The sequence below is a fragment of the Maniola jurtina genome, chromosome Z, assembly GCF_905333055.1.
Source record: "Maniola jurtina chromosome Z, ilManJurt1.1, whole genome shotgun sequence".
NCBI lineage: Eukaryota > Metazoa > Arthropoda > Insecta > Lepidoptera > Nymphalidae > Maniola > Maniola jurtina.
In genome coordinates, this window is record NC_060058.1 from 5,825,875 (window position 1) to 5,852,843 (window position 26,969).

General features: G+C 35.6%; 2 protein-coding genes and 1 long non-coding RNA gene across 5 annotated transcripts; 1 reads left to right on the forward strand and 2 right to left on the reverse strand.

The window, feature by feature from the left end:
* The first annotated feature begins 67 nt into the window (after positions 1–67).
* LOC123880674 lies at positions 68–16,112 on the forward strand. Its single transcript, XR_006799308.1, has 3 exons — positions 68–78; positions 11,147–11,153; positions 16,073–16,112. It is a non-coding gene; the product is annotated as an uncharacterized LOC123880674 (long non-coding RNA).
* LOC123880672 (flightin) lies at positions 6,911–9,024 on the reverse strand. Of its 2 annotated transcripts, none has more exons than XM_045928917.1 (3): positions 8,841–9,024; positions 8,597–8,774; positions 6,911–7,431 (listed from the first exon to the last, which is right to left on the reverse strand). In XM_045928917.1, the coding sequence occupies exons 2-3, from the start codon at positions 8,758–8,760 to the stop codon at positions 7,125–7,127; spliced, it is 471 nt and encodes a 156-aa protein (XP_045784873.1). In that variant the 5' UTR covers positions 8,761–8,774; positions 8,841–9,024; the 3' UTR covers positions 6,911–7,124. The 2 variants fall into 2 exon arrangements, with proteins under 2 accessions (XP_045784873.1, XP_045784872.1); XM_045928916.1 differs by having other exon boundaries at positions 8,868–9,022.
* LOC123880663 lies at positions 15,728–26,969 on the reverse strand. 2 transcript variants are annotated; one of them, XM_045928905.1, is made up of 3 exons: positions 26,832–26,969; positions 23,716–24,015; positions 15,728–16,763 (listed from the first exon to the last, which is right to left on the reverse strand). In XM_045928905.1, exons 2-3 carry the CDS (start codon positions 23,995–23,997, stop codon positions 16,269–16,271), a joined length of 777 nt encoding a protein of 258 aa, XP_045784861.1. In that variant the 5' UTR covers positions 23,998–24,015; positions 26,832–26,969; the 3' UTR covers positions 15,728–16,268. The 2 variants fall into 2 exon arrangements, with proteins under 2 accessions (XP_045784861.1, XP_045784862.1); XM_045928906.1 differs by lacking the exon at positions 26,832–26,969 and adding an exon at positions 25,651–25,772.

The window sequence follows — 26,969 nt, forward strand, 5'->3', positions numbered from 1 at the left end:
AACAGAATCAGCTTTTTCACGATTTGTTTAGTTATTTTTTTTTAATTCGACATCATCAAGATTTTGAGCATGTTTTATGTTTTTCAAGTATACGTTGCACTTGAAAAAAATAATAATAATAATCACTGCCACCAAAATTTTGCTAGGCACTATCAAGTAAAATTTTCGTAATTTTAGCGAAATATAAATATACCTACTACTAACTACTAGATACAATTGTCACACTAATATTATAAAGGAGAAAGTTTGTATGTGTGTGTGTGTGTGTATGTGTGTGTGTATGTTTGTTACTCCTTCACGCAAAAACTACTGGACGGATTGGGCTGAAATTTAGAATGGACATATATTATACCCTGGATTAGCACATAGGCTACTTTTTATCCCGGAAAATCAAAGAGTTCCCACGGGAATTTTAAAAAACCTACATCCACGCGAACGAAGTCGCGGGCATCAGCTAGTCACACTAATATTATAAAGGAGAAAGTTTGTGTGTGTGTGTGTGTGTGTGTGTGTATGTTTGTTACTCCTTCACGCAAAAACTACTGGACGGATTGGGCTGAAATTTAGAATGGAGATAGATTATACCCTGGATTAGCACATAGGCTACTTTTTATCCCGGAAAATCAAAGAGTTCCCACGGGAATTTTAAAAAACCTACATCCACGCGAACGAAGTCGCGGGTATCAGCTAGTTAGGAATAAAGCCGATTTCATCACAGATTTCAACAATTAATACAGTAATTGTATTTGTAAACTATCGTATTGATCAGTGAGATTATTTCATGTATACAAACAAAATATTCGGTCTTTATAATCGTGACACTTTATATAGTTTAGAAAGTTTTAAAATGACTGTTTTAATAAACGATTTTATAGAATCTTTGAATTATTTTAATATTAACACCAAAAATCATATTGTGTGGTTCACTAACTATAATTTTGTACTCACGTATTTATTATAATTTTCTTCTTGGAATTATACACAAAATGAAATTCTCACTTGTTAGACGATCTTTTTTCAGTTTTCAATGAAACATTAGACTAATAAGATAGGAGTTTCTTTGAGCGTAAAAGTATCCTGCACCAAAATATTTTATGATATTTACTTTAGTCTAAGTATTATTGCCTGAAATTAGAATCGACTCTTTGAAAACGTTTTTTTATTACCAAGCTCCCTCGCACTCGTTATGGTGCGTATATTTTTGCTTTCAAATGGGAATTTTAAAGGTTTTTATAATCTCTTCACTGCAAGCCCAAAAAACGAAATTGCGGTTTAATTAATCCGACTGTGGTAGTTGTTACCTATTCATATTTGTATTTGAATAACCAACATTTGAAAAAATATACGCCGTAAAATAACAATAATTATAATCTTTAAGTTTTTTAACATCACCCAATAATAATTATTAAAAATTTAAGAGGTTATATATTTTAATCCAAAATATAAGGATAAAGTTGGCCAAGTGCGAGTTGGACTCGCACACGAAGATTTCCGTACCATTGTAGAAATAACACTTTTTAATTTTTTACAATTCTTAAGGCTACCATTTTGAAATTTTTACTAAGTATTATTACTGTCGTCTTAGCGGCAATGTACATACACATTCTGTGAAAACTTCAACTTTCTACCTGCGGTTCACGAGATATAATCCGCTGACATATAGACGAATGGACGGACGGACGGACGGACAGCAGAGGCTTAGTAATAGGGCCCCGTTGGCGCCCTTCGCGTACGGAACCCTGAAAAGCATTTCTTCAAAATGTTACGATACTAATGTGATGCTATCTATATGAAGGTGACACTAATGTGAGTCAACATACAAAATCCATCTTTTTATTTTGAGTGCATTACCTCGACGCGGGTGTTGTAAAATATTTATGCACATTAATTTATAACTGTCATTGATTCAAACTCTTTCCAATTGGCGAAACTGTTCTAGACTTCTTGACAATTGGTTTGTGAGCGAGATAAAAATAGTCGTCCAAGACTCTGGCCTAGAATGAGGGAATGTTACTAAACACATCTTCACATGTGACATAACGAAAACCGTGTTTTTAGGATCTAGCTAAACGTCTGGGAATCGTTCAAGAAACTGGACAAAGTCGTGACTCTTATAAAGAGTCGCGGAAAATAAAATTCTAACATTGTCTTCTTCTTCTTCTCTCTGGGCTGGTTCCGTCTGTATTCTAACATTGTATAAAGAAGTTATAGCTTTCTTTGTGAAAGGGTCGTGGACCTGCTATTTTTTAATCGATGATAGATTTTATTTTTTAGTTAATACAATCACAATGATTTATTAGTATAAAGTATGTTGGGCACGCAGTTATATATGGACAGAATATATTGTGTATTCTGGTACACGGTGGCTTAAAACTGAAATATTCTGGTATAGTTTCTGTCATTATTTACTAGACCTGTAAATTCTATAGGCAATGAATCAGATTGAATTTTTTGAAATTTTAGGGAACAGGGATTTGAAAGAATTTATATGATTGCTAATCGACGCCGCAGGCGGTCTTATAACATATTATAACTATTACTTGAAGATTTATGGCATAGTTTTGATGGCACGCGACGAACCTACCATGTCATCTAACTAAATTATAGCTGCTTTTAATCATAATGGGTAAGTATGTGTAATTGTGAAATGTGAGATTAAGTATGGTTTAAGGTAGTGTTTTTCCGTATGGTTGATGGTTGTTAATCTCATGATTAAGAGGGCTCTCTCCGTCACTCGTTTCATACAATCGTAGTTCCAATTTCATTTGAATATTAAGCAACCAAAGTCGATGAAATTTTGCAGACATATTCTAGAAACTAATATCTATGTCTGTGGTTTTCCAGATTTCTGTTAAAATATTCGGGTTCAAAGTTACGCGGTCTTAAAAAATTTCATACAAATCTTTGAGCCCGTGTAATTTTAAAACTACATATTTTTAGAAAAATCTAAAACACCACAGACACAGATATTAGTTTCTAGAATATTTAGAACCATCAAATGTACTAAATCAACATAGGTACCTACTCGTAATCCATTATCATTAATGGATTACGAATAGATACCTACGTTGATTTAGTACAAGGTTTTTACAATGTAAGAAAGTGAAACGTTGTCAACTACATATTGCGATACTTTTACTGAAATGTTGCCACAGCTTAAATTATGCTGTCACTAGCTTATTGCGCGTGGATTTAGGTTTTTAAAAAGCCCGTAGTAACTCTTTGATTTTCCCTGTAAAAAAGTAGCATATGCCACTCTCCAAGCCTTTACTACAGGTGCTCATGCAAAAAAATCACGTCGATCTATTGCTACGTTGCGGTAAACAAAACACAAACACTTTCAAAGAACATACCAACAAACAAACACGCTTTCGCATTTTTATTATAAATAAGTATCGGCTGTGATGGGTAGTGATAAGTATCGGCAATTTATCTATAATATCAAAGTCAAAGTCAAAATAATTATTCAAAATAGGTAACATCATACATTTTTTTTGATAGTCACTTGTTAGATTTATAAGATAATTATTACGATATTACATCATAATAAGGTAAACCTAAATTACACATAAAATAAAAATACAGTAGGTACTTTGTAACTACAATTTTGGTACATGAAAATAAAATAAATAAATATAGCTTTCAGGATTCTTACGTAATATTTGTTGTTTATTTTGTTATTTTGGTTCTTTGATGAAGCAAGTGGGTACATAATAATGATGTTTAGATCCGTTATCAATTTATATGAACTCTGCTCATTAGATCAGACACATCAAAGGAGGAATTATTTATTTGTATCGATTTTCTTCTATATGAGAAATAAATCTTTTCTGCGAATCTTTTTCTCTTGTAGATGGCTCTTTTATTATTATAATGTATTAGCAATTCATCATTATTTATTTGTTGACATCATTTGTTAGAAGGTCGCCAACACGAGCATCTTTTGATGTCGTAGCCAAAAACATTTAAGATTATTTGATTATTTTAGAACTAACAATTATCGGCTACTTGACCTAAAGCGAAATAATTTCAGAAATGTCACCGTGCATTACAAAAATGCCTCCATCGTTTAATATGAAAATAGATTTAATTTTATTAATCAGCACTGCGAAATTTCTTATAAATATACCTCCCTTGGAAGGCTTCCTTAGAAGTAGTAAAACTGACTGCGATTTGTATTGCATCAGTATATAAACAACAAATATTATGTACAGCTCATCTACGCAACTTTCAGATTATGTAATTTTAAACAGAGCTTATATGGCTGTAAAATAATCTAATTTTGATGTTAAAAAACCAATTCATTAGTTTGATTCAATATTATGTAGTAAACTGTGGTAGCAAACAACTTTTTTGGTGTCTACGCTTTTGGTTCTATGCTTTGACAAATCGAAAGACATCTCACTGATTAAAATCTATAATTTAGCCGTTGGTATGCTCCGAGGAATAAAGAACTCAACATCCACACCCAGATAGGGCTAAAAACAACCCTGTTTTTGCGATCGTGCAGTCAGGTAAAAAAACGACGTATGTCAGTGGCAATGTTACAAAGCCAAAAGGCTGAAACCGCCGTCATAGAGGCCACCGCGGTGTTATAGTGCACGTCGGCTTTTTTACTGGCTTTTAACCCCCGACCCAAAAAGAGGGGTGTTATAAGTTTGACGCGTGTATCTGTGTATCTGTCTGTGGCATCGTAGCTCCTAAACTAATGAACCTATTTTAATTTTGTTTTTTTTTTGTTTGAAAGTTGGCTTGATCGAGAGTGTTCTTAGCTATAATCCAAGAGAATCGGTTGAGCCTTTTGAAAGTTATCAGCTCTTTTCTAGTTACTGTAACCTTCACTTGTCGGGGGTGTTATAAATTTTTAATTAACACTTGGTTGGATTGGCCATAGTCTACCACGCTGATAAAGTGCAGACTTCACACACCTTTGAGAACAATATGGAGAACTCTCAGGCATGCAGGTTTCCTCACGATGTTTTCCTTCACCATGATAGATGATGATGATACCAAAGCAAGTGATATTTAATTACTTACAATGCACATAACTCCGAAAAGTTACAGATGCGTGCCCAGGATAGAAGCTCCGACCTCCAGTCTGGAGGCGGACGTCTTAACCACTGGGCTATCACAGCTTATTTTAAATAATTGTGGTTCTAAAATCTGGACTGTATCAACAAAATAAGGGCCATTGGTAAAACATCCCGTCACAACTCATGATTCATTTAATGGTTTTAGGTAAATATGTATTCGAATGCAAAAACACTTGTGCGATGTCCAAAATTACTTTATGCATCAGTTTTGATGTACGAGTAGATGTAGATACTATAATAACTAATGAGAAGGCACTTATCTGCTGTAGCATCTGCGGTCTGCGGTAAATAGGGATAAGCCGTGCCCACATTGAGCGAGGCACGCATGTCTTTCTCGAGAGCTATATGCTTGGTCGTTCAGACGAAATGATAGTTCGAAGTTTCAGATATGGATTGCGAATTCAACATAATGAATTATCTGCCGGGTAAGGCGCAACACCTATCAGCAGAATGCAGCTGACATGAAGCGTCTTTTTCATACCAATTCAGCTCTAAACAGTTTGGCATATGTTTCAAACTGTTGTAATAATTAAACAAACCACAAAGTCGCCTATACTCGCTGCGCTGCGATTCTTCTTGCCGCCATTCGGTAGTGCCAGCTTCTAAATGGTTTTGTCAATTATAGGTTCGTATAAAATTAATTACGTTTGTCATACGAGCCATACCTACTCTGCGTGCCATTACGCGATCCTGCTACTAGACCTGGCTTGTTCAATGTAGACACGACTATAAACAAGTCATGTACACACGGCTATAAACCTAGGTATCGAGAAGTCACTATTGAGACTTTTAATGGATGGCAAAGTATTGAGTTTCTATTTTTGTACCGTTAATACCTATCGTAGTCTGGGTCCCCTTGGTCATTGTAATATTTAATTATGTTCAATTTGGCTGATTGCCTGCTCTACCTGATAGGTAGCCTAACGCCTTGGCCACTGTCCAAGCGATTACATTCACTGAACTGTCAAAGATAAGTTATTTTCTACGGTTATTTTAGATATCGCGACATTGAAATTTTTCGGGCTTTCTGTTGTCACATTGGCGTGAGATAAATTATGTGTATGATTTTAAATGTTCGAGAGTACTTTTATTCGTGTACGAACGAGATAAATCTCTCTATAACATTACGGGAGTCAGAAAAAGAGGAGTGATATGGCAAATATTTACCATCATTTTTATCAAAGAAATTACTTTTACACATAATGTGTTATACTCTACAAATCTGGTTACTTTTACGAAATGAATCAAAATAGTAAGTATATAGCGCGAATACATCACATTAGTTAAAGAAAGTATTAGGTAACTTCTACGCGCGATATTTAAAGTACCGGGTCGGAAGTAAGATCGATTGGTGTAAATATCATGAATAATATTAACTAATAGGTTTTATTGACGTGAAGTTTAAAACATTTAAAATACTTAATATAATTTACTTTTTTTAATAATTTTGGTCCATGAACCAAGTTATATCCTAATATATTTATTACGCATTAAGAATTTGGACAAATTGATATTTTATGCTATTATGATAAGTTAATTCTCTACAAATTTAAAACGTTTTAATTTCAATATAAAGTTTATTAATGTGACTTTAAGATTTCTAAAAAATGTCTGCATGTTTTGTTAATTATAATTAGACGCTACTGACATCGCTTTGCATTTTCTTGAGGAAATTAAATCGCTTTGCATTATTAAAGTTTCATAAAGATAAGGCAAACTCTCTGAGCAAGTTAATTATAACAAGTCAAAGGTTTAATTAAAAGCTATGTCAGTCACAACCTAGTTACAACGCAAGCAAGGTATAAATGAAAACAAAATTATAAACTTAAGATTTATTCTTCATTCAAATAAGAAGACATCGAGAGAGGAATGCGGACGACTCTCAGTCACACAGTCGTGTCGGTCGTTCTTCTAAAGCGAGCGCCGGGTGTCGGATCACGACAAGGAAATCCTGTAACATTGACACAAAGTTCACGATGGGAGTCGAAGACGGGGTCCGCGTAGCAACTGCAAGCGTGTGTTAGTGCGAAGCTATAGGTATACAGCGTTACTAATTCCAAGCTTGGAATACTTCCTCGAGATAAGGGACTTGGTATGGGTTCGCTGGAACTTGGCGCCGACGGAGATGTGCGACATGAGAGAGGTGTCTCTGCCGTATTTCTTGAAGCTGTAGCTGTATCCCCTAGACATGTAGGTGCGGAGGGCGCGCTCTCCCCACGTCTGCGGAGTCGGCCTCTCGACTGGTATGCCGTGGTTGCGTTTGTCCAAGTAGTTTATAAGATCATCGTAGTAGTTCCTCTGGTAGTCGTAAAGATAAGTGTACTGGGCGAATTTTGGCCTGGAAATAACAAAAATTGCTGTCAATTTTTTTAACTATAGGTTTCTATATATCTACCTGTTGCTTTTATTGTCATCGTCATCATTATCTCAATACATGATGGGCCCACAAATGGGCACCGGAAAGAGTGTAGGCTCCACCAGGCTGGCCAAGTGTGGATTAGCAAACTTCATACATCAATTGAGAATATTGTGGCATGAGGCATAGGGCATTAGGCATGAGGTTTTCTCACGATGTTTTCCATCACCGTTGAACCCAGTGGTATTTAATTGCTTAAACCGCACATAACTTTGAAATGTTAGAAGCCCAGGACCAAACTCTGCTCCCAAATAAAATGTCCAAGTCTCAACTCGCTAATCCAATCCAAACATCATGTCCAAGTCACTAAACTATCGTCGTTGTTTTATGTTGTATTTTATAACTTAGACGATGTCTGCGACTTCATCTGCTTAGATTTCTGTTAAGATTCCTTGGTTTTCCAGCATAAAAAGTAGCTTATGTCACTCTCCAGGACTTTAAATATATCCACGCAAAAAATATGATGCACTGTCTCTGCGTGATTGAAGAAGAAGCCAAAAAAACAATCAAACTTTTGTATTTATAATATAAGTAAAATATTAAGTAATGCTTATTTTTACTGTAACTCTAAGCAGCGAAAAAGTTAAAAAAAATGTATATAACATGTAAGATGATAACTATAACACAAGGTACCGGTCAGAACTGGACATGAAATTCCTGACCACACTAAAATTATAATAGAGAGTAATAGGTATAGCGTTCAAAAGTCTTTATTAAGCCCCGAAACAAAAAGAGCGGTATTATAAGTTGACATGTGTATCTGTGTATCTGTCTGTAGCATCGTAGCTCCTAAACTAATCAACCGATTTTAATTTAGTTTTTTTTTGTTTGAAAAGTGGCTTTGATCGAGAGTGTTCTTAGCTATAATCCAAGAAAATTGGTTCAGCCTAGTTCTAGTTACTGTAAACTTCACTAGTGGGGGGTGTTATAAATTTTTGATTTTCACTTGTAATAAAATTATTGAACAAATTACTGTGAAAATTGTATTTCATGAAATAATAACAGATTTCCAAAAACTGTCAAACCCCCAAATTATTCCTCAGATAAAAGTTATTTGACCATTGCATCGGCCCTAAATGATACTGACCTAACCCAGTGTCTGCAAACGAGTCTCTTGTCTCCAATATTTTCTCGGCTCTGTGGCGGTGGGGGCTCGGCTTCCTCAGGCTTGGCGTCCGCCGCGGGCGCATCTCCTGCGGGCGGCGCATCTCCCGCTGCGGCTGCAGGGGCCGGTGTCTCTGCATCCCCCATGACGGTGGGTTACTCTGAGATCAAAAGCCACTATTATTGTATGAGAACACTAAACCACCAACTTGTTTCAGAACATTCACTGCAATTGTAACCACTGTGCGACGAACCTAACAGGAGGCGGAATCGAAGAACGTGTGAAGAGGTTGGCTGATCGTCTACGACTAGTGCTGGCGTTCCCTGGTGGCTCGGCAGCCACCCGATATATCTCCCTTTGACCCCAACTGACTGTCGTAAGCGCTGTTGGGGTTGGCTGCCAATGATTTTCTGTCGAAAGTGTCGACCGGCTGTGCATCGCGAAATTCTCATGGCTAATTATCTTGCCAATTTTTGTGTTATGCTTTGATGTATTTGTGCAAATCGTGTAACTTGTAGGATCCATGTCAATTGTCGTACTAGCTTTGTCCATTAAATAAATTAATGTGCCAGTAGATTTGAAATCTTGGTGATTTGGAAAACATATTTGTGTTTATTTATTTTTAAAGATGTGGAGATAAGCCAATTTTTGTTGTGAGATGATTATTTGGCTGATTGCATTTAAAGTATTAAGTACTTAGTATGATATTAATCACCTGGTCATAGTCGTAGAGTCGTAGCTCATAAGACACTGTCTGTTGAAATCTGAAACGGAACCTTGAACTTAAAAGGAAAAACCGGTCAAGTACGAATCAGACTCGCACACGAGGGATTCGGTACGATCGTACAAGATTATATAATGTTTAATAATTAATATGGCGGACAGACGGACAAACAACGGAGGCTTAGTAATAAGGTCTTGTTGGTTTTCGGGGTTATTCTTTCGTGGTTTGCGATGTCCTAGCTCGGAAAACAAATATTTCATACACCCAAAATCTGATGTTCCTAATTATTTACAGTTTTAATATTATATTTTATATAAATAATATACACTACATTGAAAGGCGCGTCAGTACCTTTACTTCAAGAAGGCGTGAAAGAATTTTTGAACGAATAGACCTCAATAATACGATAGGTAAAAAAATTGTAATAACTTTGTAATGCACTTCTATTTATAATAACTTATAATAATAGGACATAATTTGAAAGCTTCCATAACATTTATTTATATGTGAAATTTTATTTTGTTTTTATTTAATGACCGTTTAATTAATTCATAATTTTTGTTATTCATATTTCATAATTCTCGTAATTGGAAATAAATGTCGTAAATGGAATTGTAATATTACCTTTAATTTATTTACAAATGTTAGACTTTGCAACGCCCTGACGGGGCTTCATGTTGTAGTATTATGATATCTTTTATGATGTAAGACATGAATGCAAATAAAGAAAGAATAGCGTAACCATATTGTATCCGATTTTTTTAAGGAATTCTTTAACAAAATCGGATACATGGTTACACTCTACGTAAAACATGGCTACACTTCTAAAACTAAACTCTAATGAATGATTATTATTATAGGACACTTTGCATAAACCTTGGATAATTTAGTTTAAATTGGTATGTAGTAATCGAGCTTGACAGATGAAATTTATGAATATGCATCTAATCTTGACATCCGTCGATCTTGGCACATACTAGACCTAACCGCAGTGAACTAGAGTGAGTGAGCTCTTGGTTTGATCCTGAAATATTGGGTAGTAGATCCCGTGGAAACTATTTGATTTTCCGGGATAAAAAGTTGCCTATGTCAATGACAGGGACTCAAGCTACCTCAGTACCAAATTTCATACAAAATTCATCAAAAATTCAAGGTTAAACGGATGGGTTTTTGGGAATCCCGTGGAACCTTTGATTTTCCGGGATAAAAAACAGCCTATGTCCGTTCCCGGGATATAAACTAACCCTGTACCAAATTTCGTCAGAATCGGTTAAACTGTTGAGCCGTGAAAAGGTAGCAGACAGACACATTTTCACATTTATAATATGTACTTATATATGTATGAAAGTATGGATTTGAGTACTAGGGCTGCTCTTTGCCATGCTGCTGCCACGAAGGCCCATGCTCAAATTACTAGTCTTTTCAGTGTATCGGTTGGTCGGTGGTCTTAACTATTCTGTAAGTAGGTACATAGTTTTCTATATGATAAGTAAATTGCGTTTAAATCCACTGAAAATTCCAAGTTTTAAGTAAATACATAGTTAAATGCTGATTGCGGCTTTGTTATACTACTCATAGATCACAGAGAAGAGACAGAGAGGAGAATAAAATTGTAACAGTATGTACTAGTTGCAAGAAAATAAAATACCTATTGTCAATTATTGATGCAATACACGCTTCCCTGCTAGATTAGAATCCGATAAACTTACTCTAATAGTACCTACTATAATTATCTCTAATGGTCCGGAAATTGGTAGGTATAGGTACGATTGTAGCAGTACAATTACAATACAATAGTATATCTAGAGCATGTAAGTTAAATAACCTATAGTAACTACGCTGTAGGAAATCATTTGCCTTTTCCTTCACCGTAAAATGCACATCAACTCCGACAAGTTACGAGTAGAATTGCGTGCCCATGTTCCTACCTCGGACCTCATATGTGCCTTAGATGACATCGCGAATAGAAAGTCGAAGTTTTAACCCATGCCAGTACCAAATCAAATAAGCAAATAAACAATTTTTCTTTTACTTTTCAAGGGATTTTAGAAGGATTCCTTTCAAAATCACTTGAGAAGTCCTCGGCTTCGCCTCAGCCTTCCAATATGACTCGGCCAGTAATCGCTTTATTTCAGGCCTGGACTGTATGTACTATTATGTATGGACTGGATGTACTATTATTTGGGACTATAATGCAAGTAAAAAAAGTTAAAGATCACAATTCCTAGCCTAAAAACACACGGCTTTCCATGCATTTCTACTGAGAAAACTGCCGTCATTTCGCTATAAGTAGTTAGATACGCCTTCCTGAAATAGCACTTGTAATCCAGTCCCAACAGATACAGTTATCTAATTACTTGTTGATCATCTATTCCTATTAAAATGATCACGTATAGGCATTTAGCGTACACTAGCTAGGCATTTCTCGTGGCAATAGGCATTTGCCTTGAATAACGGATTGTTCAATTCAGTACATAACTATCTAGGTACATATTACGTACTTAGATACCTATGTTATGGATATCGAGTTAATAATATAGAAATTTAATATCATTACACCTATCATAATTTAATTATGTAAAACTGTGCTTTTAGTCCTACGCGACAATGGATCGTCGTAATTTTTTGCATGGATATAGTTAAAGACGTGGACCAAAACGTAGATTAATTTTTATTATGCAAAACCAACGAATTCCCACTTAATATCAGTTTTTACCGAATAAGTATAGGTACCTACCAGGATTTTTGAGGATTTTATTTTTATGTACCTACCAAGCAATTTTCGTGCTGAATTATATACCTACAGATTCTTTGTGGAGATGAAATTCATATTAATTACTTCTTTAAACAAACCTCATTCAAAGTAAGTAAACATATTATTTCTTTAAATAAATCTACTTTTTGTGCCATAAGAACATCTTTAAAGTAAAAAAAGTAGTTTGGTTCTCTCTATTCAATAAACTCAGTAAAAGTTTGTAGACGTACGTACCTATAGGGCTACCATGGGCTACTCCAAATAAGAATCGTGTTCTTTGAAGCTGTCAAAATTACTATGACATAAGACATAACACTGGACATTAAAGTAAACTAGGACGTCCACAGCTATGGTAGAAGTCGTGGCTTGAAACACAAGTGTAAATTAAAAATTATAACACCCCCGACAAGTGAAGGTTACAGTAACTAGAAAAGAGCTGATAACTTTCAAACGGCTGAACAGATTTTCTTGGATTATAGCTAAGAACACTCTCGATCAAGCCACCTTTCAAACAAAAAAAAACTAAATTAAAATCGGTTCATTAGTTTAGGAGCTACGATGCCGCAAACAGATACACAGATATACACGTCAAACTTATACATACACCCCTCTTTTTGGGTCGGGGGTTACAAATCACGGAGCAAACTTGAAAGTTAAAGTGAGCACGTATATTAATGTAAAACTCATACGATTTTTGTGATCTTTTATTTAAGCCATTTTTTAATTTTCTAAAAGACCTTCAGTATATTTTTTCAAGATTCTTATCTTTGGCACGTAATGATTGATGGCAACAATACATAGTATTGACGAATAACTTGGCTTCAATCACTGAGTCATTACACTTCGTTAATGTGCGAGTACATGCCAATTTACAGGGTGTTTCAAAAAATTATATCTTAAAAAAACTTTCTCTAACAACAATAGTCATAAACTAGAATTTGGTAAATATTTAAAATTTAATTTATAAATATTATGATAAACTAGCCGATGTCCGCGACTTCGCCCGCGTGGATTTACGTTTTTCGAAATCCCGTGGGAAATCTTTGATTTTCCGGGATAAAACGTAGCCTATGTGCTAATCCAGGATATTATCTATCTCCATTCCAAATTTCAGCCAAATCCGTCTAGTTGTTTTTGCGTGAAGGAGTAACAAACATACACACACACACACATACATACATACATACATACATACACACAAACTTTCGCCTTTATAATATTAGTGTGATGATTTTTGCCACCATTCTAGTACCTTAGGACCCCAACGTATACCGGTTTTTCGAACTAAGAGCCCTGCCCATTGCCACTTCAGCTTTGCAACTCGTGGAACTATGCCGGTTACTCTGGTTCTCTTAGAATCTCCTCATTTCTTATTTGATCACATAGTCATACAGAAACTCCAAGCATAGCTCTATCGCCCGCTGAGTGACTCTGACCTTTTTATGATGCCCATAGTTAGGGAACATCTCAAATCCATATGTCATCACGTGCAACACTTACCCTTAACCACTAGGCACGAAGCTTCCGAACACTACGCGACCGAGTTGGATTCGACGGTTAACTTTTTTCTCAAAATTTGACCTATCTAGCTGGATTATAAATGTCCCAGGTATATGTTATAATTCCAAGGTATAATATAATTTCCTATCATCATCATCAGCCTGTGGATGTCCACTGTTGGACATAGGAACCACACTCGGTCCTCAGACTTCCTCATTCAGCCACTTCCCGTCAGCCGCTTCATATCGTCAGAGTGCGTCCCACACTACGCATTGCTTGTACGCGGTGTCCACTCCAGGGCTTTCCTATGGTCTAATCTAATCTGTGATAGTGGTATATTACCTAAATTTTGTGTTACGAGCATAGAGTAGTTACAAGTAGCTAGAACTTTGAAACTTCAATAGCTTAGCGGTCAGGGAGTGGGACATAATCAAAAAGTTTGTTACGTTCTTCGTACGTTACAACAAGTGTAAATTAAAAATTTATAACACCCCCGACGATCCATAGTATCAGAGTTTTCCAAAACATCATTTTCAAATAAATAATTATGTATCAAGGCAACGTCCATCTTGACAGCTTGACATTTGTCAATTGACATAATATTATGAACCTAACGGTTATGTAACCTTCTTTTCTACAAGAAAACTAGAAAAGAGCTGATAACTCTTAAACGGCTGCACCAATTTTTTTAGATTATAGCTAAGAACACTCTCGATCAAGCCACCTTTCAAACAAAAAAAACTAAATTAAAATCGGTTCATTCGTTTAGGCGCTACGATGCCACAGACAGATACACAGATACACAGATACACAGATACACAGATACACAGATACACAGAAACACAGATACACAGATACACACGTCAAACTTATAACACCCCTCTTTTTGGGTCTTCTTCTTCTTCTTTCTTAGCCTTTGTTAATCCATTGTTGGACATAGGCCTCCTCACGTGCACGCCATTCCTCTCGGTGTTGTGCGAGCCTCCTCCAAGTCTTTCCCGCCAGCTTGGTAATGTCGTCTGACCAACGGGAGGGCTGTCTTCCAACGTTCCTCCTTCCGGTGCGTGGCCTCCATTCCAGCAGCAAACGAGTCCATCGCTCGTCTGTAGTCCTACACACATGCCCTGCCCATCTCCACTTCAACCTGGACACTTTTTGGGTCGGGGGTTAAAAATAACAATTAACGAACGCGCAATGTTTTGAAGTGAAAACTTCTTTAGGCACTTTGAAACTAACTAACTTTGATAAAAACTCCATGATCGCGTCACCGACATGCTAGTGTAATCGAATTGTTGTCGAAATGCCAATAGAGGTAAAAAAAAATGATACTAAGTCTAATTAAATTGAAAAAAAAAACCACTGTTTTTATTTCATTGTTTACGACCATATTATCCATATCCATAACTAGTGCTTTCATAATATAAACGCGAAAGTGTTCCTCTCACGAAATTTGGTAGCGAGATAACATGCGTCCCGGGGATGGACATAGGCTACTTTTTATCACCCAAATCGAAAAGTTTCCTAGGTTTTCAAAAAATTTAAATCGTTTGAATTCGCGGGCATTATTGTTTGTTCGCGACATCTGCCTTTCTAAAAAGCCGTCTCTCTAAAAATCTGCCTAAATATGAGAATCTGTCCTTATGCGAACAAAGGAAAGCTTGGTATACCTACTACCAATTGGTTTTATCAACAAACCACAACTTTGGCAATTAAACTGATTTTGTAATTGATGTTGATACTATCACACTAATATTATAAAGGCGAAAGTTTGTATGTGTGTGTGTGTGTGTGTGTGTGTGTATGTTTGTTTGTTACTTCTTCACGCAAAAACTACTGGACGGATTTGGCTGAAATTTGGAATGGAGATAGATAATATCCTGGATTAGCACATAGGCTACTTTTTATCCCGGAAAATCAAAGAGTTCCCACGGGATTTCAAAAAACCTAAATCCACGCGGGCGAAGTCGCGGGCATCGGCTAGTACTTAATATATTTTGGATTAAGTTGATATTTCTATTTAACTTACTAGCTAAACATTGGATTTGCGGCGTCGCTGGCATTTGTTTTATCAGAGTATTTAAAATAACAAATATGATTGAATTATTTACGAACGTTACCAAATACAAACATCTGCTGAATTTATTAAAGTTTTATTTATAATATAAGAGACTTAAATAAAACAAGGTAAATACAAGTGCTTTATTCTATACCATAAATATAAAAGAAACACTGACTAGAACGTGTTTAAAATGACAAATGCAGGATACACAGTCTAGTAATAATATAATTAATTTATCTAAACCTAAACTCAGCTGTATACATTAACAGTTTGGGTTAAACTCAGATTAGGGATTTATATAGACGGAGTGACTAGATACCGTGCAGTACGTGAAAATAAATTAAAATCTACGCTATCCGTAATAGCAGGCGTAGTGGTTAGTTATGGTATAAAGCTGTACGTAAATAGATTACCTAAGAGTGTATTTGCTTAGTCCGTCTATCTTGTCCTTTAGTCTGAGGGGATTTAAAAAGGTGCGTTCAGATTATGTAACATGTTAAACTTTCTATTTATAACACGTCCACATTCTTTACTCTACTAAAATGTTATAAAACCATGTTTTAAAACATATTATGTTATATAAGTCTGGACGCACCGTCGGACCATTTGTTAATGTCTAGAAGGTGACTTGTTTTTTCTCGCGTTCTGAGCGGATGCTTAGTTTAGAGGAAGCAACATTGGAGGTGGTGACAGTTGAGTCAGATTCCGTGTCAGCCACTAGCGCCCGGAGGCGGGCGGCACGTTTTTCTCTAGCAGCAGTTCTCTCGTTCAGCTCTGTCATCTCGTCTTCAAGATCCGTGAGGCGGGCTCTTGTCGCTTTCGCACGCTGAACAGCTGCACTTTCATCATCAAAATCCTTTAGTGCGGTCCACTTAGTTAATCCATTCTCCTCATTTATTCTGCGGGCGATGCGTTTTTCTGTGCGTTCCTCATTCTCTTTTAAAGCACGTCGCGCACTGCTGATCTCCGTGCTACCAAGACCCACACTTTCTAGGATCTTATCGGAAATCTTTAGCCGGTTCTCGAGGTTGGCAACGCTGTTATCAAAGTCGACGTCTTCAGTGATCCGCGAAGCCTTTTTAGCACGTAAGCGCCTCAGTGACTCTGTGACCTGAAAAGATTTAAGAAGATGGGTATTAAAACCTGAGCTTATAGAGATAGAGTCAACGAGGGCCAGGCTTTCGTTATTTTATAAAAGCTAAGTTTTTCCGCGTATTGAACCCAACACAGGGAGGAGCCAATATAATGAGAACTGAATATCCCTCCCTTACCAAACCACCCTCAGCCACATGGTGGTCCTGTGTTGAATAGGATAAAAGAATGTTAAAGCCCACATCTTGCTAATGAAAACCCATGATAGAAAGTCCTGGTGCTCAAAGAAGGTCCTAACTTAAATGTAATAGGACAAAGGCAAGAGAAATAAGAAGAAGATAATTAATTAAAATGAAATCATAAAACAGCACTCCTTTCTATGCTTGTAGTGTTTAAAGTTTTATTTTACACCAGACTAGTTTCTAGACGAATATAATAATATTGGAAGTGACGCTAGACGTGCTCGCGCTCACAAACGGATCGACAAGCAAACAATAGACGACGATATTAATTAACGGAGGATTCAAGCAGATTAATGAAAATGTATTGATAATAATTTATCCAGCAGCTGAAAGACCTAGTAGATTGGCTTATTTCGCTTAAGATGCTGAGTTTTAAAAAATTATATAGGTATATGGAACAAATAATCTTTGCATACGTATCTAAAGTGAAAACTCAAAACTACGACTCTTGGGTCACATTTGTAGAGTGCTATTATCTTTTTTTCTCGTTCGTTTTGTATCTACTGTCTTACTCATCACCGACAACGAATTATGTACGCCATGCTATATGAATGTAATATTATGTGGTATAGTGTCATTATATTTATTAAACTTTTAGTATACAACTATCACTATACCCATATAACAAATATGAAAGTGGGTTTGTTTGTTGGTTTATTGGTTTGTTGTTTTCAGTTGGTTTGTCCTTCAATCACGTCGCATTAATAGATTGACGTAGTTTTTTGTATGGGCATAGTTGAACACCTGCCGACTGATATATGCGAGTGGCATATGACTTTTTATCTCAGAAAATCAAAACGTTCCCACGGGATTTTTAAAAACATAAATTCTTGCAGACGACATATTTAATAATTTTTAACTGTAGCGTTACTCATACTTTTTGGACCGTGATGGGTATTTGGTTCCCTCTCGCATGCTTGGCACGATTACTAATGTTAGAAACATACTTCTTATACGCCAAATTACATGAGTTGAGTTAAATAAAATAATAATTACTCATAGTAAAAATATACAAAAAAATCATAGACATATCCATTCCGTTTATATCACCATGTAATATAAATGTAATGAATATGTGTATGAATTTTTTTTTGTGCTCGGTGATAACATAAAAACGCACGAAAGTAGAAAAGATAGCGTTTCAACAAATATGACCCAAGTATCGCAGTTTATTGAAAAGCACGGTGCATCGTGTATTAGTGATGGTTTTAGTGGTGCACAATAATATTATTAGCATTACTGATTTTACTCAAAACGCAAAATAGCGGCGTAGCGTGTGATAAGTACGCTCGACCTTTAAGCGGTATGTATGTATGATACAACTTCGTCATGTGGAGGTGTTTTATAACAAAGTTACGGAAGTTGTTCAAGCGCTTTAAGCTAAAAGGCTGAAACTACATTGTTTTGCCTAAAACGTTCAGCTAGCGCGCTTTAGTATGACTTTTATAAAGCATTTTAAGCAGAAGTAGAAAATTCCTGTTTGTTAATCGCAAAAGTTTTATGTAATCCGAAAAGCTTATTACAGAAATGTCATGGCAGTAAATGCAAGACAAATAAACGTACTTCTCACTGTATGAGACTGTATTTGAGTTAAATATTAATATCATTTAATAAGTTGTATGTACAGGTACATATTAAATTTGTTGCCCATCAACATTTGCTTGGTCATTTAGGCACTTTACAATGTTTTATATAACTTTATGCTGAGTGCTGTCGTGGCCTCTTCTTATCGCGTTTATAAGGTAGTGTACATTCTGTCGAGCAAATTTAAAACCAACGAGAAAATAATTGCTCAAACGATATCATTTAAGTACGGTCTTGGAATGAAGCTGCAAATCATGAACGTGAAACATTAGTTAAGTATATCAATGATTCTTTTAATGTATTTTTAATGATCTTTATTAATAATTAATGTCTTTATTTTGTATCAAAAATGTTCATTTATAAACTCAGTAGTTTACGTAATTAAACGTGTTATAAAATAATAGGTACTACGTGATACAGAGATAAGACAAGAATAACAAAAGCTGTAGCAACAAACACTGATGCAAAACATATATTTGTGGCTTTGAAATAATCTAACAGATATACACATGTCAAACTTATAACACCCCTCTTTTTGGGTCAGGGGTTAAAATGGCAGCTTAATCAATTGACTGAGTATTATAATGGATTACTAATTAGTTTGAACCAGTAGGATAGTTTGAAATCAGTATCTGAAATCTTGATAATCTTGCTTGCTTGATGCGTAGGTACGGCTTTGTAACTCAATCAAATTCTCCTTCCAATTAATTCTAGATCTAAATCAGTATAAGCTTATAATATTATTATTTATTTAATAATATCTAATTAATCTCTTAAAATTTATTTAGATATTTGTAAATGAACTTAGTTGTTTATCAGACTTCCTTTTGTTTGCAACTTTGCTCGCGTGATCTAATAGCACTCAGAAATAATGTACCTACCTTTTATCTATCAGTAAAAGAACTTTCAGAATCGAATCATATAATGTTCCGGAGAGTACCCACTAAGTACCACATACTACTACCTGCTACATACAAACAAACTCACTAACTCACAAGTTTAACCTTTTAATATAGGTACAAAGGTAAGTAAGTTACAAAGCATTTTCATACCTTTTGTTTTGCAATGATACCTACACTATTATTGTGCGTATAATTAACAATTAATTATTAGCAAGGTTCTAACGTAGAAGTCCTTAGGGCATACCTTGAGAAGAACTAACGATATCGTGTTTATTACAGTATAAGAGCCCACGCTAACACTATCATATTAACATCCATATAGGTAATACTTATACCTGGAACTTGATAGTGTAACTAGCTAATGCCCGCGACGTCATCCGCGTGGATTTAGATTTTACGGGATAAAAGTAGCCTATGTCACTCTCCAGGTCTTTAGATTTTAAGTTTCTTTTAGACTTTAACAGGGCTCTCTCCGTCACTCGTTTCATACAATCGTAGTTCCAATTTCATTTAAATATTAAGCAACCAAAGTCCATGAAATTTTGCAGACATATTCTAGAAACTAATATCTGTGTCTGTGGTGTTTTAGATTTTTCTAAAAATATGTAGTTTTAAAATTACAGGGGCTCAAAGATTTGTATGAAATTTTTTAAGACCGCGTAACTTTGAAACCGATTATTTTAACAGAATTCTGGAAAACCACAGACATAGATATTAGTTTCTAGAATATGTCTGCAAAATATCATGGACTTTGGTTGCTTAATATTCAAATGAAATTGGAACTACGATTGTATGAAACGAGTGACGGAGAGAGCCCTGTTAAATCCTTGCACAAAATTACGTCAATCCTTTACTCCGTTGCGACGTAATTGAAGTACAAATCAATAATACAACAAACCACCAAACAAACGCACTTCCCAATAATAATACCCATAGGCAGTGATAGGGATTAGTGATATGGTTAATGTCATATTCAATCATTATCATACATGTTAATAATAGAATAATAGTACAAGCTCGCTTTACAGTCCATTGCGCATACATTTTAATTAGATGAGTGTACCGATAGGAATAGATACGACGACGTGTTACCCAAAATAATTAAAAGCTGAATGCGATGCCAAATTCGAGTACATTGTCTGTCGTACTCCTACACTACATGAGTAATGGATCATGAAGTATTAATCGCCAAATATGGACACCCATTTTCTCTTTTCCAGAACCTACCACTGAATCGATAAAACTACATGTGAGCTATACTAGCTAACTCGCCCCGGCTTCATTTAGGTGAAATAACTAAAGTCTTTCCGAGGTAGTGAGATGAAAAATATAAAATTACTAGAAGATGCCCGCGTGGATTTAGGTTTTTAAATATGCCGTGGGAACTGTTTGATTTCCCGGGATAAAAAGTTGCCTACGTCAATTATAGGGACGCAAACTACCTACTCCGGTACCAAATTTCATACAAAGCGCTTAAGCGGATGGGTTTTTGGGAATCCCGATTTTCCGGGATAAAAAGTAGCCTATATCTGTCCCCGGGATATAAGCTAACCGTGTACCAAATTTCGTCAGAATAGGTTAAACTGTTGGGCCGTGAAAAGGTAGCAGACAGACAGACAGACACACTTTCGCATTTATAATATTAGTATGGATTGTTTTCGAGTAATGACTTATTAGGGTATTTGACAGGTTTCTAAAAACTGTTCTACGTTAATCATTGATGTTTAAGTAATCTTTAGAAAATGAATTGAACGTTCCATTACATAGGCACGGTGGAAAAAAAACGAAAGCAAAAAATATTATTTAAATATCCCGTGGAAACGCTTTTCTTAGAATATGGCGTCGAATATGTCATTATGACGTCACCTGCTTGTAAACTTTGTTTGTTATCTACTCTGAGACTACGAAACTACTGTGAGACTACGAAAGCCATAAAATGGTATTTTTATCACTGGTATAGCAAACCACGGCTATATTTAGCTAAATCTCCTGTTTTTAATAAAAGACTCACACTTTACACGCTACTGTTTACAAGTGATTGACGTCATCAACCATTCGGTCAATCACAGTCGTTTACGATCACGTGACTAAAGTAGACAAAAAAATCATTTGCCTTGACAATTTTCTCTTAAAATATTATTATTCAATTTTTGTTCTGACTAGAATGTTCATATTCAATACGGGTACCATCAAAAGATCCTATATTTCACATGCTGTCAAATAGCCTATTGTGTATTAGGCACGTTTAATGCCTAAGTTTGCAATATATAATATGTTTACCTAATAATTTAAAAAATGTATTTTAAAATGACGTATAACTAGAACAAAATTAATATAAACGTAATTTCATTTTAATCATGGTTTGTTAGTTATAAAAGCTTAAAAACAAACCTTGTTCATGTATCAGTTGAAATATCAAAATAAGTGTACAATTAAAATAACATCATAATTATTAATACTGCGAACAATTATTCCCATAGTTGCGGCATTTGATTTCAATTAGTCCATACTTGTAATGATATTTAACATTCACGAATCACCCCGCAGGTTATTATTAAATTAAATTGAACATTTTATGAGAAGTAAATAATGACATAATTATTGCTGTTTCAAACCAACTGCATATAAAGTTCAAAAAGAGATTAAACGATTCGACACTCAACGAGAGCAAACATTCGGTGCAATTTTTAGGGTTCCGTACACAAAAGCCATGGAAAATCGGAGCCCTATTAATGTCAATCTGCTGTCTGTCTGTCCGTCTATCTGTTCGCGTGTCACAAGTCACTAGCTCGTAGACTAAATGAGTTGCAAACATTAAATTTTGGTATTTAATGTAGAACGTGAACCCAAAACCAAACATTGAATTAGAAATTTAATAAAATTATTTTTCAGGGGCTAAAATACTGGGGGGTATACATGAAACAGGAGCCGAAAAATTTTTTTTCTTACCCTATCATGTGGGGTATAATTGTTTATAGTTCATTTAGTAAAGTGCGAATATATTTTTAATTGAAAGAAATGGGGGGCCGTCAAAGTTGTCAGTTTTAGACCATTACCAAACATAAAAAAATAACTATCTCGGTTTCACAAAAACATATTTTTATAAGTATTGTAATGTTAAACGAGTTAATTGACTGTAGGCTTATTTGTTATTATCAGTTGAAGACTTAAAACTATGACAGTTGAGTCACATTTGTAGAGCACTATCCCTTTTATTCACGTGCATTTTGTATCTTCTTTCCTACTCATCACCAAGCGTGAATTTATAATAACATACGCCATGTTATGTGAACGTAACATGTCTATTGTATTAATGTGTCATTGATTGACGCATAAATTCCAAGATTAGTGCTTACTGGAAATAGAAATGATCTAAATTTGGTACCTAACATACGAAAATGTGATGCCAAACTTGAATACGTACATTCCTAGCATTCTCCCACGCTACGGTGATCAGTAAACAGAATGACTATTGGTCTATAAACATAATATTCAAACTCATACTAATACTATTTTTACCTTTTATTTGATCAAAACTATTTTTGTCGAAGCTTATTGTTTTTGAGTAGTGTCATATAAATTTTTTACTTGCCGACTACCTGTTGTTTACTTTTATTTACTATTAATTCTTCTATTTCAGTTTTTAGTGTTCGTGCAGAGTGTAGACATACCTATTATAATTTTTAATTTTATTTTTAAAATTTTTGCTATCTAATTAGATAGCAAAAATTATAACACTAATTAGTGTACAAATAACGCCCTCGTGGAATGGTGCCTAGAATACCTACTGACTGCACTTCCGCACTGGACAGCCAGGCTGATCCTTTGCGCAAAAAATTGAGCCAGTCTTCTATAACCAGATTCGAGGCTAACCGCGGTGAAATGTCTATTATTCAACTTGCACATATTAAAAATATTTGAAAATAAAAGAGCTTATTATTTCTGGAGAGAGGTTTTAGAATCTTTTTTAGGAGAATAATACATTCTCGTATGGAGGTTATGAAATACTTCAAAGTGCATTCATGTCGTCCTCTTGTAAATTAGAATGCAAGATAAAATGCTGGACTCTGAGAATGCAACGAACTCAAGGCGAATTCAAGAGCTCTTGTACGTACATGAATGATTTTGAATATCAAACCAGAGCCACTTGAGAAAATACTTTCGAAAGAACGCTTAAACTTATTTGATGAGTGCTTTACAATATACCTACTGAATATCTGGTCTTTGGTCAGTTATATCTTACCTCGTCATTAAAATCTTCATCTTCAAAAGCAGAAGACAAAGGTTTGCCTCTAGACGCACGTGCACCTCTTGAGTCGAAAAACTCGTCTCTGGCTGCTTCTACCTCGTCTAGTGCGCTGCGGAAGCGACTCTCCATGCCATTTTTGACCCGATCATTTTCTGGTTCACGGACTATCGGTGTCTTGCCATCAAGTCGGTCTAAAACTGGTCGGTAATAGCTCTCTCCTTTGTTATAGTTGCAGTCATAGACGCGTGTGCGTCTTCCTCGTCCAACGCGGCTCATCGTGTGCTGTCAGTGAATCTGTGAAACGAAAGGTCATTGATCAATTACATTAAAAAAAACTTATAAAATATTATATGCTAGAGTAATACTATAGTAAGTTTGACCTGATGCTAAAATCACAACAACCTAACTCCTCCACAACTTAAAGTACATTTCCTACGCTCCGCCTAAAAAAAGGTCCAAAAGTCATTAATGGGAATGGATATGATCTTTTATAATAAAATTCCACAATCCATATTGGACTTGCCTTTACACAAGTTCATAAAATCTATTAAAAATATGCACCTGAAAAAAGCATATCATACAATTGAAGAATAAGTAGATGATAAAAGAGCGTGGATTTGACCTGCAGCTCTCTCCAGCAATGCACGGGACTTCAATTACTTTTATACATGGCATATTATCAAATCTTTGAAAAGAGCAACTACCGAGTTTCTTGCTGGTTCTTCTCAGTAGGAAATGGTAGATGCAATTGAGGATACAAAAAAAAGGTGTAAAAGTGTAATTGAATAAAAATATTTTTATTCTTATTTAATTCCGTCGTGTTTAAGCTCATTCCTTTGGTCTCATAACTTATAGATAATGTACACAGACTGTACGCAATCTGCTGTTGGAAAAGAAAGCTGGTGAACACACAAGCTGCAATAATACTATAGTAACCTTGACCTACAAGCAGGACAATCTGAGGACATAACTCCTCGATAACCTAGAGTAGATATGTCTAATTTATTCTCATTTGGTTTTAACGAGTAGTTGGCTTACGATGGTTCGATGTTGGAGTAGGAAGTTGGTAAGTCATTTTTCAAAAGTAAATCCATACATATCATACTAGCGGGTGATATAATTTTTAATTCATAAATCAACCCATCGTCGCCTCACTACTGAACACGGGTCTCCTCTCTGAGAATGGTCTGGATGACCAAAGGCTATGAAGGCTACCACGCTGGCCAAGTTCGAATAGGTAAAAATCTAATGAATAAAAAATCATCGTCTTCACTTGAGAACTTAATTATTATTTTCTTCAATAAATTAATTGTATCTTCTACTCGATTAATACCTTGAAATGAAACATTGCATAAATTATGAGAAAGCCATTCTATGATACTCATGGTCATGAAAATATGACCCTATAAGAAAAATCAGAGTCACTCAGCGGACGATGAAGACAGCTATACTTGGAGTTTCTCTACTGTATCAAATCAGAAATGAGGATATCCGCAGGAGAACCATAGTAACCGACGGAGCTCAAAGAAGTGCGAAGCTAAAGTGGCAATGGGCAGAGCACATAGTTCAAATAACCGATGGACGTTGGGGTCCCAATGTGCTAGAATGGCGACCTCGAACCGCAAAGCACACCATTGGAAGACCCCTAAATAGGTGGACAGTCTACAAACAATCAAGTACTACCTAATACTACTACTATGAATCTATCAAACAAGTCCCAGGGAGGAAGGTTGGATTCAAGCGGTGCAAGACCGTGGCGTGTCGAAGACAAAATACCTATTTCCATAACAACGATGATATCCTCAGAAATTATTTTGTTTCGCATCCGTTTTCCCATTCGGATTATTTGCGCTTGAAAGTTAGCTGAATTTTTAATTTGAACTGTTTTTTCCTTTGTGTTACTGCGATATACAATGCCCGCTATCTCACCTGTTATTCTTATTGCAGTCTGCTTCTATTTTGATGGTTTGGCATTTCAATCTCGCTTTGAAATTGGAAAAGTTTCCAAGTTAATTTTATTTAAAAACTCGTGCAGTGATATTCATAAAAAATACAAAAGTAGGATTCTGTGGTCATCCTTATAGAAACCGAGTTATCGTAGATATATCAAAAAGCATAACTAATATGATAGAGTCAGAGACTAGGAACTGTATTATAAGTGCGCTAAAGCTTTTACTTTAATTAAATTGATTAAAAAATATCTTCACTCCAAGGTAATATGCTACAATGTTTTATAAATTAGTGCCAGTGGCATCTAAATTCTTCATCCTTGAATATCTAAACGTGTTTAACGACAGCCATAAAACTACGCATTAGTTTTTGGCAACAATAGGAGAAAATTGATAGATTGTACGAAACACAAGATTTTAAAATCACGTAATATCCTGTTTCAATAGCTAATGTAAAATCGTGATATTATGTGATGTGCTAAAAATGCAATTCAATCAAAACAGCGAAAAATCCTAATCCATTATATTGTATCACCGGATAAATAACTCAAGGTATAAACACATTTTGACGTAATTCTGTAAAGCTACGCACGATAAAAAGTGAAAACTTGGCATGGGAACAACGAGGTGGATATGAATGAGATTTCTTTCAGCGTGAATGGAATTTAAGGTATAAACAGATAATAATAATCGAATACTTCATATTAATAACGAGGTACACCATTCAAATTCTCAACATATTTTCAAAACCTACCTATATCCGTCATTTTCTTCTGATTGACAATAATGCACTTCAAGCATGTGAGTATGCGACGTTAACGAAGAAGAGTGGAACAATTTCCAAAATAGATATCGCAAACATTCGATATGGGGATATTTTTAGTTACGAAACCCGGTTTTTGTTCGGACAGGAGTATTGTATGCACTCCGCGAATGTTAAACGGTTAGACCAAAATAAACGACCATCCGAAATTTGAACACACAAAATGTTTGAAATTTCAAAATTGAAAACAAATATGTTAACATTGCGCGAATGTAAACAAAACATAGCACTTGGTACAATATAGGACTGGACATCGCACTGCAATTGGAAGGCGTGCTAACGTGGAATTCGCAAACAGCGTAAATTAATAAAGGGTGATTTAGATTGAATGTACTGACCTGTTGCGTGTAAAGGCGTCGAGGAGGCAGATGGGACTGGGCGAGCGGGTGCCGACGATGGCGGCGCGTGAGTAGCGTGGGCGAGACTATGTTTAACCGTGAGCCATACCGAAATATACTGACTTTTGTTTCCACTGG

Excerpts from the sequence above, each read along its gene's own strand:
- LOC123880672 (XM_045928917.1), bottom strand. The coding sequence starts at position 8,760 with ATGGGGGATGCAGAGACACCGGCCCCTGCAGCCGCAGCGGGAGATGCG. Across the intron at positions 7,432-8,596 it reads GTTTGCAGACACTGGGTTAG|GCCAAAATTCGCCCAGTACA; the intron begins GTCAGTATCATT and ends TGTTATTTCCAG.
- LOC123880663 (XM_045928905.1), bottom strand. The coding sequence starts at position 23,997 with ATGAGCCGCGTTGGACGAGGAAGACGCACACGCGTCTATGACTGCAAC. Across the intron at positions 16,764-23,715 it reads ATGAAGATTTTAATGACGAG|GTCACAGAGTCACTGAGGCG; the intron begins GTAAGATATAAC and ends AAATCTTTTCAG.